Consider the following 13,248-nt stretch of genomic DNA (forward strand, 5'->3'; position numbering starts at 1 on the left):
TCACTCTGAATCAGAAGTGCCCTGCTCCATATGTTACTTTCTTCCTGCACTTGTTTTTCTTCACCTTTTAAATTCTTTAAACATAACCTTCTCTTTGTCGGTATGTGTTTGACTGTATTTTAGTGATGAAATCAGGGGAAACCCCAGCTCTGTCCATCGCTAATAAAATTGATATATTTCCAACATTGTATTCACAGACACCTGCTAGAGCCAACGCAACAATTTTCAAGAAACACTCCAGGTTTTGTTACATCTTCGTCATATACAATTATTCAAATTTTCATTAGCGTTTTGGGTTAGCCCTCTAGCGCATCTTGAAAGCAGTCAGCAGTCTGTTAATCTTAAATATATGTAGGGGAGATTTGCTGCAAAACAAACCAACCGATCGGTGTTTTCATATTATCTTTACATTTCCCTGGAGTTTTACCACGTGCTTGGACTCTATTATAAAAGCACAAAGAATCCTGTCGGGCACTTATGATGTGTAGGTTTATTATCAGTCGATGTGCAATGTTTACGCGTAGCTAAAATTGACCACTTCATTTCAGTTGCACTTTCATTTGCATTAGCCAAAATAGCATTCCCATAGTACTTAGCTTTTAATTGTGGTATCTGTAAGGGCATTGTACTGTTATGCCTTGTGCCTTTTTTTAACACTTTTTTGTAAACACACTTGTAGCACACATAGCTACCAGTACTAGCGGTGCATAGAAAAATATGTAAACAGACAGAACAGAAAATTTCCTATAAAATAAAAAGAAATCTACCTTTGTAGCTTGTATTTATTAAAAGTTATTGACATTTGTAAATGTGTTTTTTTTAAAATAAAAATGGAGGGAATTTTCATAATGACGTGCCATACAATTTAAAAATTTTCAATTTATTTAGAGGTAACTTGGGAAAAAAAAAATCAACATATTTAGGTAATTTCAGAGAAAAGAGTTCAGCAAAAAAATCTTTTTTTGATGAAACATTTTTTCCAGTATTTTTAATGTATACTCCCCCATTAAGTTAATAGTTTAATAAGATACAGTATTAATTAAGAAATATATATTTGTATATAAAAATTGAGTTTTTCTATAAATTTCTATGCATTTACATGTATTTTATTAGATTTGATGCATTTGTATGTAGAATCTTTAAACTGCACAGATCTCATTCAATCAGACAGATTTAGCAACTATTTAAAATAAGAAGAACATTGTTTCTTATGAAATTTGAAACACCGATTTATTCCAGATTTTGGATTAGATTTTTTACGTTAATTTGATATAATACTATGAAATAATACAATAAACTTAATTTTATTTTAAAAAGATAAAACCTAGGATTTTTATAATTGCTCATCAGTAAATTAAAATTAATCCAATATAAATGAGATGTGTGCATATATAATTATATAACCTTTTGTAAGTCACATTGGCACAAAGAATTTAGCCACCATTTGTTTGAAGAAACCTGACTTTATTATAAGTATGTACATAATAAACTATCCAAATGAGTTTCTGTATTTTATACTTAATTATTACCTCAATGCTCTGAATGAGTTTCCTAAATTATCTGGACTTTCATTTATCGGGTCCCATCTACTACGAATAAACAAGATTATATGATTACTACTAGATTAGTCTCTTTGAGTTGTTTTAGTAAGTAAAATGGTTTTTGTTAATGAAAAAAAACTTTTTTAATCGTATTATAATTTCATGATTAATCCAAGATCCTGCACTTTTGTCGATAGTATAATAATGTAAACCGCTGGTTAAAGATTAAAGAAATAACATTAACACAGAATTTATTATGATTATTAATTAAATTTCTATATAGAAATATTCAATTCATACAACAAATGAAAATAAGAAAAAACTTAATGAAAAATTATAACAATATTAATAAAATAATAAAAAAAAATAAACATAAATTTTCAGTCATCATAAAAAAAAATACGAAGGATTGTGATCTTAAAATAAATAAATAGCTACTATTACAATTATAAATATTTATTATATAATCATTAATAATAATTTAATCATCGGTATATTCAAACGGTTCAGGCGGTTCTGGTTCTTTATCTTCATCCGGTTTAGGTCCAAAAGCAGCAACCGGTTCGACAAGCTGTTCTTCTTCGGTACCGGCTTTAACATGACGTACCATAACAATACCGCCGATCGTAACATCTTTTAACGGGATATAACTGCTATTATCAACCAATGACAAAACCTGTAAATGAAAGAATGAAAAAAAATACAATAAATGAAAAACGATATTCTAATACAAAAACAGATTTCTGTTTTTACTATAAATAGTGACATTCTTTATTTTAATGTAACATGTGGGGTAGTCGACTAGGATTGCAATTTAAGATCGATGAACAGGATTCAGAGAAAGATGTAGTCAGTCACATTTCATTCGAGGCTCCATTATTAACACACATTGGACTAGAGATTACTTGCTTCCCGATTATAATTGCATTATTATATAATGATTACTAATAACAATTTTTTTTTAATGATCAAAATTGGATATATTTCTGTTTTTTTATTAATAAAAATATACAGAATTCCTAAAAAAAAAAAAAAAAAATATTTTTCACCAGACTTTTTTATTCACGATATACACATGGATAAATGAAAAGCTATGCTAGTTCTACAGTTACTGAAATAAAATAGAAAGATAGAATTACATATTTATAAAAACTTTACTTAAAATATCTGAAAGTACACGGCCATTTTGATCATTACACAATCATAATCGGTAGACAAGATGAAAAAACAACGGGTAAGAAAATAGATTTATAATTTTATAAATAAATGACACAAAAGTATCTATCAATATAAAAGATTGTAACATGATTATTTTAATATTGCGTTTAAGATAAGAGTAAAAAAAAAAATATATATATATATATATATAAATTAATGTTGCCATTTTAGGCAGTCTGAGAAGAAAGCATTAAAAACATTTTCACCATTAAACTTACAATTGACATTCCACATCATATCTTAATGCGTACCTCCCCCCTCATCAATGTATGTAAGTTGGACGGACAAAAATTTATCTCGTAAAAAATAAAGATAATATGAACCTTAAACCAAAGACATATCCCCTCCTGTGAACAAAATTTAAGGAATAAGATAACCGTTTAATGTTCTTATGACTGAAAACTTTTACTAAAACTAAATAACTGGTTTACCGAATTTCCATTCTAGTAATTAAATCATTATATATTCAGCGGTACATATTTTTATATTTTCTCTCTGTTACATAATGTTACGAACATATTTGAAAAATTAAAATATAGAGGTATGTTTACTATCTCAGTTGCTGAAACAAAATGAACTATTCTGCCGCTGCTATTACAATCTGCAGTAAATAGTTTATACCGATAGACTATAGTTTACCGGTATCGATTTAAATAATTAAAATAAAATACATTATTTTGCTAATTCAATTGTTATTTTCAAACTTTACCGGTTCACTAATTATATTTTCATTTGCCAGTTTTTATTTTCTATATTTTCCTGAGAGTAACACATTTAATTTATTATTTATTTCTAATGTTATATGTATAAAATGTACGTTTATCTCTCTCATATGATCAGCGTAATAAATTTGTATTTATTTTATTTACAAAATCTTAAAAAAAGAAAAAATGTATATAATACGCGCTAAGTAATTAATTTTCTTGATCATTTTACGAAGAGGTTTGTAATAAATTCATTTAGAATTCAAAACAGCTACCGGACACCATATGAAGTAGCAGTAAGTATCCTGGCTATCTACTCCTATTTTTATGTACATTTTTAAAATTTTCTTTCAAAAATAAACTAATTTTTAAACCGGTTTCTAGGGAATATCGGGCTATAGTTTATTTCTCTCTTATTTTTTTTACATTGATGAGGTAAATGCTTCTTCCTGTAGTTTAAAGTTTTTTTTTTGTTTGTCCTACATATCCTAAATGCTTTTGTGTCAACTAGTACATACTACTGTACTTTGGTTGTTTCTTTTTCAATTTGTTCACAGACTTTCTTAAATATATACTCTTTCTTCAGCGTCTACTGATGATTCTTTGACAATCTGGTTTTAGATTTAAAAAAAATTATTTAAATGGCTTTTAAGCTCAATTTAGTTTTTAAATCTATATAGAAGGGAAATTTTCAAACTTATGTCATCAATACTAAATATTATCTACTGGCATCTGTATAAGAAAAAACACAATTTTAAATCTGTTGTTACTAGCAATGACAAAAAGAACAGCACTGCTTTCTTGACACTGCTCTGACAAAAGAATGGATGTGTGTAGTATGTTATACTATAGTGCTCTCTATCTAATGACCGTGAACGCCACAGTTACAACTGACAGATTTACTAACACCCGTAAAAAAGGAAATTCAACTGAGATATACTAAACCGTAAAATGAACCCGAATATGTTTGAGTATATTAGACCCGTGATAAGAGCAATGAAACACTCTTAAGATAATTTTATGACTTTATTAATAATAGGAAGTTTTTATTTTTTCATTTTTTATAGCGTTATTTTATTACACTTATAAATAGATAATTTATTATGATCGGTACATAATAATCATTAGGAAATAAATTAGAAGACAAAAAACAATGCGATTAAAGGTCATATTGAAATAATATTAAGATAAATATATTAAATTACTACAAAATAATTCACAATTCCAAATCCACTATTGAAAATTATTTGGAGCACATATTTATGTACAAAACAGGATGCAGATGCATCACGTTAACTAATATTATTAAAAATTCATAGACAGGATAATATTGTTTCTGCAAAAGAAAAGTTTTTAATTGCATTTTAAATAAATTACAAGAAAGATTGTTCAAAGGGTTTGGTAATTTATTAAACACGGCAACGAATGAATACACAATTGGTTCTTAATCGTAAGGCGAAGTAGCATTGAATTATACGAGGTTTGTAAACAAAGTAATGAGACCTGTTCAGAAAAACTTTTTATTTACAATCAGATTGTACATGGAATCTAACACCTTCAAAATAGTTCCCCTGGGAAGCCACGCAATGCTTCAAATAGTTTTCCCAATCTTCATAGCAGTGTTGGAATAAGAAACAGGAATATCCTTCAGATGGCCGGTTACATTTTTTTTACGTTTTCTATTGTTCCAAAACTGTGACCTATGAGGTGTATTTTTAAAGTCGAGAACAGAAAAGATTGCAGAGACTGAAGTCAGGTGAATAAGCCGGTTGAGGAACTACAGGAATGTTTTCATTTGCCAAAAACTCATTAAGAGTGCAGTGTGACAAAGTGCATTGTCATAATGCAGCATCCAGTTACTATTGATGGCTGGTCTCATGCGGGCAACTCTTTTCTGCAGTCTTTCAAGAATTTCTCAATAAATATATTGATTTACAGTCTGTCTTATAGGCAATGTCATTCCTATCAAAGAAACAAATTGGCACGGTTTTGATTTTTATTTGCTCATTTTTGCTTTTTTGGGACGTGGTGAATTTGAAGTGTACCACTCCTTGCTCTGGTGTTTTGTTTCTGGGTCGTACTCAAATATCCAAGATTCATCACCGGTAAAAACATTTTATAGAAAATCAGGATCGGTTTCAATTCGCCCTAGAAGATCGCAGCACACTTCCACCCTCTTGTTTTTCTGTTCAACAGTGAGATTTTTTGGGACTAATTTTACAAAAACTTTTTTCACGTCCGATTCGTTTGTCAATATTTGATGGACTGCGGTACGATTCAAATTCAATTGTTCTGTAATCATACTGACAGTTATTCGCCGGTTGTACTATATCAAGTCTCTGATTCGCTCAACAATGTCATCATTTTTTGACGTTAATGGTCTTCCAGAGCGTGGATAATCTGCAACTGATTCCCGGCCATCTGCAAATGCTTTAAACCACCTAAAAACTTGGGCTCATGACAGAGCGTCATCTCCATATACCCTTTTCAATTTTGGAAAAAGTTTCAGTAGCATTCTCAAAAGAGTTTGACACAACGTTGGTCATAATTAGTATCATTAATTTTTGTAACGCACAACAAAAAATCATTTCACAAAAAGTTTGTTTACATCGCGCACAGCAAAAATAGACTAAAGATATTAATACCTAATATAAATCAGCTGTTCATATAACTATATGTTTACTACTAGTAACTTTACAGTGTTGCTGCTTAGGCTGCAAAAAAAAAACTAGTTTCATTACTTTATTTAAAAATCTCATATGTAACGGTTCTGTTTCAAGTATAAAAAATGTGGATATTTTACATATTTAAATGTAAAAAGAAAAACAATTTTTTATCTTTTCTTTGCACTTCTTGACATTTCATGATCCAAGGATCAAAAAAAAAGTGGGGAGGTAATGGTCATATGTATGTAAATAAGCATGTATGTCTGGGTGCACTTGGATTGGCTTGTTTGAATCCTAATAACTTTTTTTTGACTGGATAAACCGATTTTCATGAAATTTTATACAGACTTGTATATATTGGGCAATTTGTTGGTCAAATTTTGGGGTCAATATCACCACGGGGTGGGATGGGGTTTTTTAAGGAATCAATTTGCAAAAATAACCCCACTATATATTAAGCTCAGTACATGTGTGCATGCTTAATTTAACAAAAAAAATTGCTCCAAAATTCCCTCCTTAATTCGTAAAAGCTATTTTTGTTATTTATTGCATTTGTTTTAACAAATTTTTTTTAATGTCTTCCTAGACATAGTAGTAGCGCAAGCGATCCAAAAAAAATACTTTGGGGAGCAATAATGGTGGGGGAGCCGATCAAAGTTTAATCGATTTTTGAATCTTTCAAAACGTTTATTTAAACTTTTAATAATATTACAATAAATTTTCATTGTAATTCAGCCTCGCCCACAATAAATAAATTGGTAATTTTTAGTTTTACGCCACCAAAAATTCTTGCCCAAATCAACTTAAAAATAATTATTATGTTGAAAAAAAATAATTTTTAGGCAAGAAAAAAAATTTTTTTGACAAAAAATGCAATAAGCCTATAATTATAAATTAACAAAACTTAACCTACGCTTGCTAAGCTCGACTAATTAACAGTAATATCTTGATTATTTAAATAATAAATAATTACAGAATTTATTTAAATACCCAAAACATTAACTGTGTTAATTAGTCAAAAGTTAGGGAGCGTAGGTTAAAATTGGTTAAATTATATTTATAAAATAAATAAATATAAATGGTTATTTGAATGAGTTCCTAACATGTTCACAACTTAATTTGATGAGGAAAATGTTTTTTTTTCAATTTTTTGGTAGCATAAAACGAAAAAGTACCGAGAAATTTTAGGTAACTTTTTATCAGTTGTACATTTGTTAGTGGAAATTTTCAGTTTCTTTCATTTAACAGAGATGGGAGCAGAAAGAAATAAAAAATACACATTCTTTTTTTTCATTTTTAAAACTTTTTTGCTTTATTTAAGCCACGTAATGATTAGTTTACAATAAAGCATTATTATGTATTTTATTACCTGTACCCCAAAAAGTAAATATTAGTTAACTTTTTTCACGCATAATAATTTTTCCACTGTTTAAGAATAAATAACCGATCCCAGAAAAGTAAGTATTAAAACTTTGTTGTCACATTTTTAAAAAAATAAGTGATTTTTTTCAGCAAAGATTGCACCATCATAAACACAAGAACAAACACAAGGATAAGTTATAATATTTAATTTTCTAAATAGAGGTCTACACGATTCTGAATGCCAAGATAATGATCTGACAGCCCATTTCTGTATCTTAAAAATTGATTCTGACTTTCCGGGAAACCTCAAGAGATGACATACTTCATATGAGGAATATTTGTAAGAGTAACAATTACCTAATAATGATAACAGCTTAGTGTTTTTTAAAGATATTTCAGAGCAAAACAGCACATTTTTATTTTGTTAAAAACAAAATCAATTTGATCATCTCAAGAGAACCTCATCTAATGAAAAATTTCATTTTGCGGGCAAAAGAAATACTATGGCTATCATTAATGGGGATTTTATCCAGATATAGTAATTATAGCATATATATTACACTACATAGCAATTTTACTTACATTAGATAAAATTGAATTCAAAAAATTTTTCGTCCTGGGAGAAAGGGAAATATAAATTTAACAAGAATCTAAAAAAAATACTTCAATCACGAACAATTTTTTAAAGAACATAAAATAATCCTTTTGTTTTTTATATCGCAAACAAACATTCGTTAAATATTTTTTTCTGAGAATTACTTTCATTATCCCAAAGAGAAAACAAAATTTTTGCTCAAATTAACAGTAAAAAAAATAATAATTTGAAATATGTAAAATTTTATATTTCATACTCCTAATAAAAAATTTTTCATTAAAGTATTACTGTTATGGGAGAAACCATCCAAGTCAATGGTTTAGATAAAGAACCGACCAAAACAAGAACAAGTAAAACGGAATTGGCCTACAGACTAAACAAAAGGTATTTACAAAAAAGAGAACATTACAATGTAGTAATCGAACCGGAAGGCTTGTACATATAAAAGTCCATCTTCAGTTTGAAATTGATTGAAATAAATACGATAGAAAAAATAAATCCGATCCGAAGATAAACAGAAATCAATGGACCTCAATGCTTGAAAAATACCTAAAAAAATGAAAAACAAAACAACAATATTCAGAGAATCGGTACAAGATTTGAAAGGTTCAAAAGAGGAGGAGAATAAAGAAACCGCGAAGCGAACTTTTGTTCAGAAGAGAGAAGGGAAAAACAATAAAGAAATATTACAATACCAGGAAGTCTAAAAGACACAGAAATAAATACAAAATGTTGCTTCATTCAGCAAAAAAAGCCACATTTATAATACCACCTACACAAACAGTGACTGATGTTAATTTTTAACGCTATTTTTATTTGGTTAAATGATAAAACATTATGATTTTAGCTCTACTTCTCATAGCAGAATAACGAAAGTACTTTATTCGTATTAAGAAAATTCATTTTATGAAAATTTTAATTTAAGAATGTCAAAAGATAGAAATGTTTGGGTGATGGCACACAATCGATTTAATAAATTTATGATAAAGAATAAAAGGAGACAACACATATATTAAATATTATTTCTCTCTGAAAAACTGATATAATAATAATTAATTGTTTACAATCTCTGCTTCCATTATAAGAATGCTTTATATGAAAAATAAGTAAAACAACTGAGGTATTAACAAAACCTGTTAAGATTTGTTTCTTCTAACAATAATGATATCCCGTTAATCCCTGAGGTAATTATAATGAAAGTACAAAAAAAAAAATTATTACAAAGTTTTTACTTAATGCAGTAGACATAATTTACCCTGAAACCAAAGTAATACTGTAAAATTAAAATTGTTTATACCTCACTAGAACTAATTTAACTAGGAAAATTTTGAATAACATTAAATAAAAACTTAATTATTTTTTATTTCTTTGAGAGGGATTGACATAAATTTTTTTTTAATGGAAAATCAATAAAATACAACTTTTCATAGATAGACAGGTGGCATTTTTTACAGATTGAGTCCACAATATAACATAAAAATATGTATTTATTATTATACCTGCCTATAAATTCTATTTTTCATTTTCATGCTAAGTTATACACACAGTTTTGCACAAAGCCCATTACTTTGATTTATGTCTGTCTTTCTGACTGTATAATATATTTATATAATGTTTCATCAACTAATCTTTATTTTTTTAAGTAATATTGGCTAGATATGATTGCATACTAGCAGTCTGTAAAATTTTCATTCTACCAATGAGCCATAGTCCATTGCAAAAGTAATATTTTGACAATTACTCGCTTCACTTATAAGGTTAAAATAATAAATAATTAAACTTGATCTTATTTTTATGATTTTCTTCTTTTTTTGATATTCTGATACAAAATTTTACTTTAGTTTCTAACGGGGAACTAAGGTTACGACCTTCTTTTGGTAAAAATATGTTTTATGATTTACAAGCCGAGGTACATTTTAGTTAAAATTCCAAGCGATGAGAATTAAAGCAAGAAAAATTTTTAATTATATCAAAAACTGCATTCTTTTTTTAAAATGAAGGTTCCTCACTTATGACAGATAAGTTTTTTGTAATTTATTCAAAACACATCTGAAATCACCTTTTACTGAAATCAGTAAAAGGTTTTAAGGAGAAAGAAACAATAAATTATGAACTTTTTTCCACAATTTTGATGGTGTCCTTAGGAGTAATATATAAGATTTGAATCAGGAGGTACAGACTGACAATTTATCTTGTATACTGGTTTTAGAATATGTAATTATTAACATTAATAAAATAAGAAATTTAAAAATAACATAAATTTAAAAAAATAACAAACCTACCTTTAATTGTTGTTTCATTACTCTGGCAGGATTTGTTAAAATTTCAAAATTTGGTTCCGGTTTCTTTTCTTCTTTTTTCTCCTCCTTTTCTTTATCCTTTTTCTCTTTATCTTCATCTTTACTGCTCTCATCCACTTCCATTTTCTCGGATGAATTCTGTTCAGTTACTTTTGATGCACCTCTTCTTCTAGCACGCGCTGCAATACTTAATACGGCGGTCGTAACCTTTTCTCTTTCTTCTTGTTTCTTTTCTTCTAATGCCGGAGGATATGCGAATATTGACGGTCGTGCGTTACTACGTATTTCTAATTTTGGCATTTTAAGGTGTGCATTTAATGCGATAAGACATGTTGGTGTAAACGCCAACGCAAGGCAATGCGCTAAAGGGAACCAGTACCAATATTGGGTAAATACAAGTGTACCGACAACAGCTAACATATTTGTGTGCCCGGTTCGTGACTGTAATGTTAAGGTAACATTACGTCCACCTGCATCGATAATTCCTTGTGCCAAAATTGCACCGAATTTTGCCATTACATCTTCATGTTTATCGACGATAACTTTAGAATACAATGTACGAAAATCTTTAACTTTCGGACACGTCTGTTCTGTGTGCTGAATCAAAATCATTGCTGATGCAATCAATGCACCTTGACGTACAAAATTTACCGGATCATTTGTCATAGGATCTAATAATGCGATGGCTTCTTTTAAGCCGGTTCCGGCACATGCTATACCAAGAGCCATGGCAGCACCATAACGTACATGAGGATTATAACTTTCAGCAAGTAAAGAAACAACACTTGGACATTGTTCTGGTGTTCTAAACAGTAAAAACCCTAAACCGGTTACTGCAGCACGACGTACATCATCGTTTACATCAGATACGGCAACATGAAGTAATTTTCTAATAGCTAGATTTGAACCGGTACCACAGTACGCCATTGTGATCGTATACATTCCAGATCGACGTAAAATTGGATCCTTGTCTTGACAAAGCGATTCAATTAATGGATCGGCTTCTTCTAAACGTCCGTACATATTTAATGCAATACCAACAGCAAGACCTCGTAAAATTTTTTCATGTTGGGTTTCCTGAGCGTATGCTACCATATCTTCGATCGCTTGTGATGATTTTGCACCAAGCATGACCATTCCCATTGCAATACCGGCTGCTTCACCGGTAACAGCATCATCTTGATATAAATTAAATTTCAACTGTTCATACACATCTTGTCGATTAGTCCCCATTGCTGCTAGACCTAAACCTAAACAACCTCCATGTCTAACCATCTCATTCTGCGCATCTTTTAACTGTCCTAATAAATACTCAGTAATAGCTGCACCATGATTTGCATGTATTAAACCTAATGCATACAACCCACCTCCTTCAGAAAATCCTGAGCTAGGACCAGCTTCTTTTGGTAAATAACTTTGCATTAATGCTAAAGCTTCTTGTTCATGTCCACGATGTATTACACCAAGAGATGCAGTCGCTGTTAATTTTGCCCAATTCGTTGCACGAGCTAGCCACTCTAAATTTTCACGTAAAAACTGATCGGAGGTAGTACCACTATGCATAAATGCATTAGCGATAACAGTAGCAGTATGACAAATCGACACACGAATTGCATCTTTTGTATTTTTTAATATTAACATATCAGTATGATTACTTCTGATTAAAAACTGTAAATGTAAATCAATTGAGACTTCACCACTCAAAATTTTACTTAAATTTGTTACACGTAACTGACGCACCTTCTCTTCTTCAGTTAAACTGTTTATATCCCTCATAGGCCCTTCAGGGATTACAGGATCATCAGCCGGTAATGAAGCTGCAGTCATAGCGACTCTTGATGATGATGTAGAAGCACCATCAGCTGAGACAACTTTTGTTATAACATGTGCAGCTTGCGGTATTGGAGCTGCTATACGTAAATTTTGTAAAACACGGCCAAGAAATTGTTGAGTTGCTGACTCATACATATCAAAAGCAATTTGATAGGCCATTAAAGTAGAATCTTCTGATTCAGAACTTAATTTTTCTAAAACGTAAGCGACAGCTAATGGATCATCAAGAAATATTAAACACTGACACATATTTACATAATCTGGTACAGCTAGATTTCTATAAAGATTAACTAATGATCGTAAAACAGTATTACGAAAACCACGACAATCTAATGTGGCCATAGTTACTTGAAATGCATATGAAAGCATACCGGGTATATCATCAGATTCCCTAATCGATTTTTCGAAAATATCCATACGTCGTGTTTCTAAAGCTAATCCAAGGGCTTGCTTATACTGGCCATCATCTAAACATCTTTGAAACATACGATCTACGATAGCTTTCAATCGTGGATCAATCTCCAGTGCATCTTTATTATTTTCAGAATTAATTCTTAACGCTGTATAATGATCGATACATTTAGCAATAATGGTATCCACGTATTCATTACGTGAATTTACATCAAATAAATTGCCAGCTCCCAGAGCATATTGCAATGAATCACTGAATGATCCTAAATGATAATACACCTTACTAGCTACTAGTGCAGCTAATTCATGCTGATTAAATTGCTTATCTTCATGTAATATTTCAATTTTTTGTATAGCTTCCGAAATTTCTGGCCAAAATTCATCTACTATTAAATCTAATTTTTTTAAAGCGAATATTTTTAATTCCGGCATAGGTTCTTCCAACAGGGATATTATCCCTGCAGCGGATGTTATATTCATCTTTGATTTTTTATTCACAAAAAAATACTAATGTAAATACTATGTAATATATTTATGTTCAATCTTACGCATCAAGTAATGATGTAGACAAACGAAGGAACTACCGCTGAAGCTCTAACTTGCTAATATCAACACAGT

At 29.9% G+C, this 13,248-nt stretch overlaps 1 protein-coding gene across 1 annotated transcript; it reads right to left on the minus strand.

Moving 5' to 3' along the window:
• Positions 1-1,786: 1,786 nt before the first annotated feature.
• On the minus strand, positions 1,787-13,172 carry Rpn2 (Regulatory particle non-ATPase 2). The gene is made up of 2 exons (XM_075380912.1): positions 10,369-13,172; positions 1,787-2,217 (listed from the first exon to the last, which is right to left on the minus strand). Exons 1-2 carry the CDS (start codon positions 13,108-13,110, stop codon positions 2,023-2,025), a joined length of 2,937 nt encoding a protein of 978 aa, XP_075237027.1. The 5' UTR covers positions 13,111-13,172; the 3' UTR covers positions 1,787-2,022.
• Between the last annotated feature and the right edge of the window lie 76 nt (positions 13,173-13,248).

Source organism: Lycorma delicatula, chromosome 13, assembly GCF_047948215.1.
Source record: "Lycorma delicatula isolate Av1 chromosome 13, ASM4794821v1, whole genome shotgun sequence".
Classification (NCBI taxonomy): domain Eukaryota; kingdom Metazoa; phylum Arthropoda; class Insecta; order Hemiptera; family Fulgoridae; genus Lycorma; species Lycorma delicatula.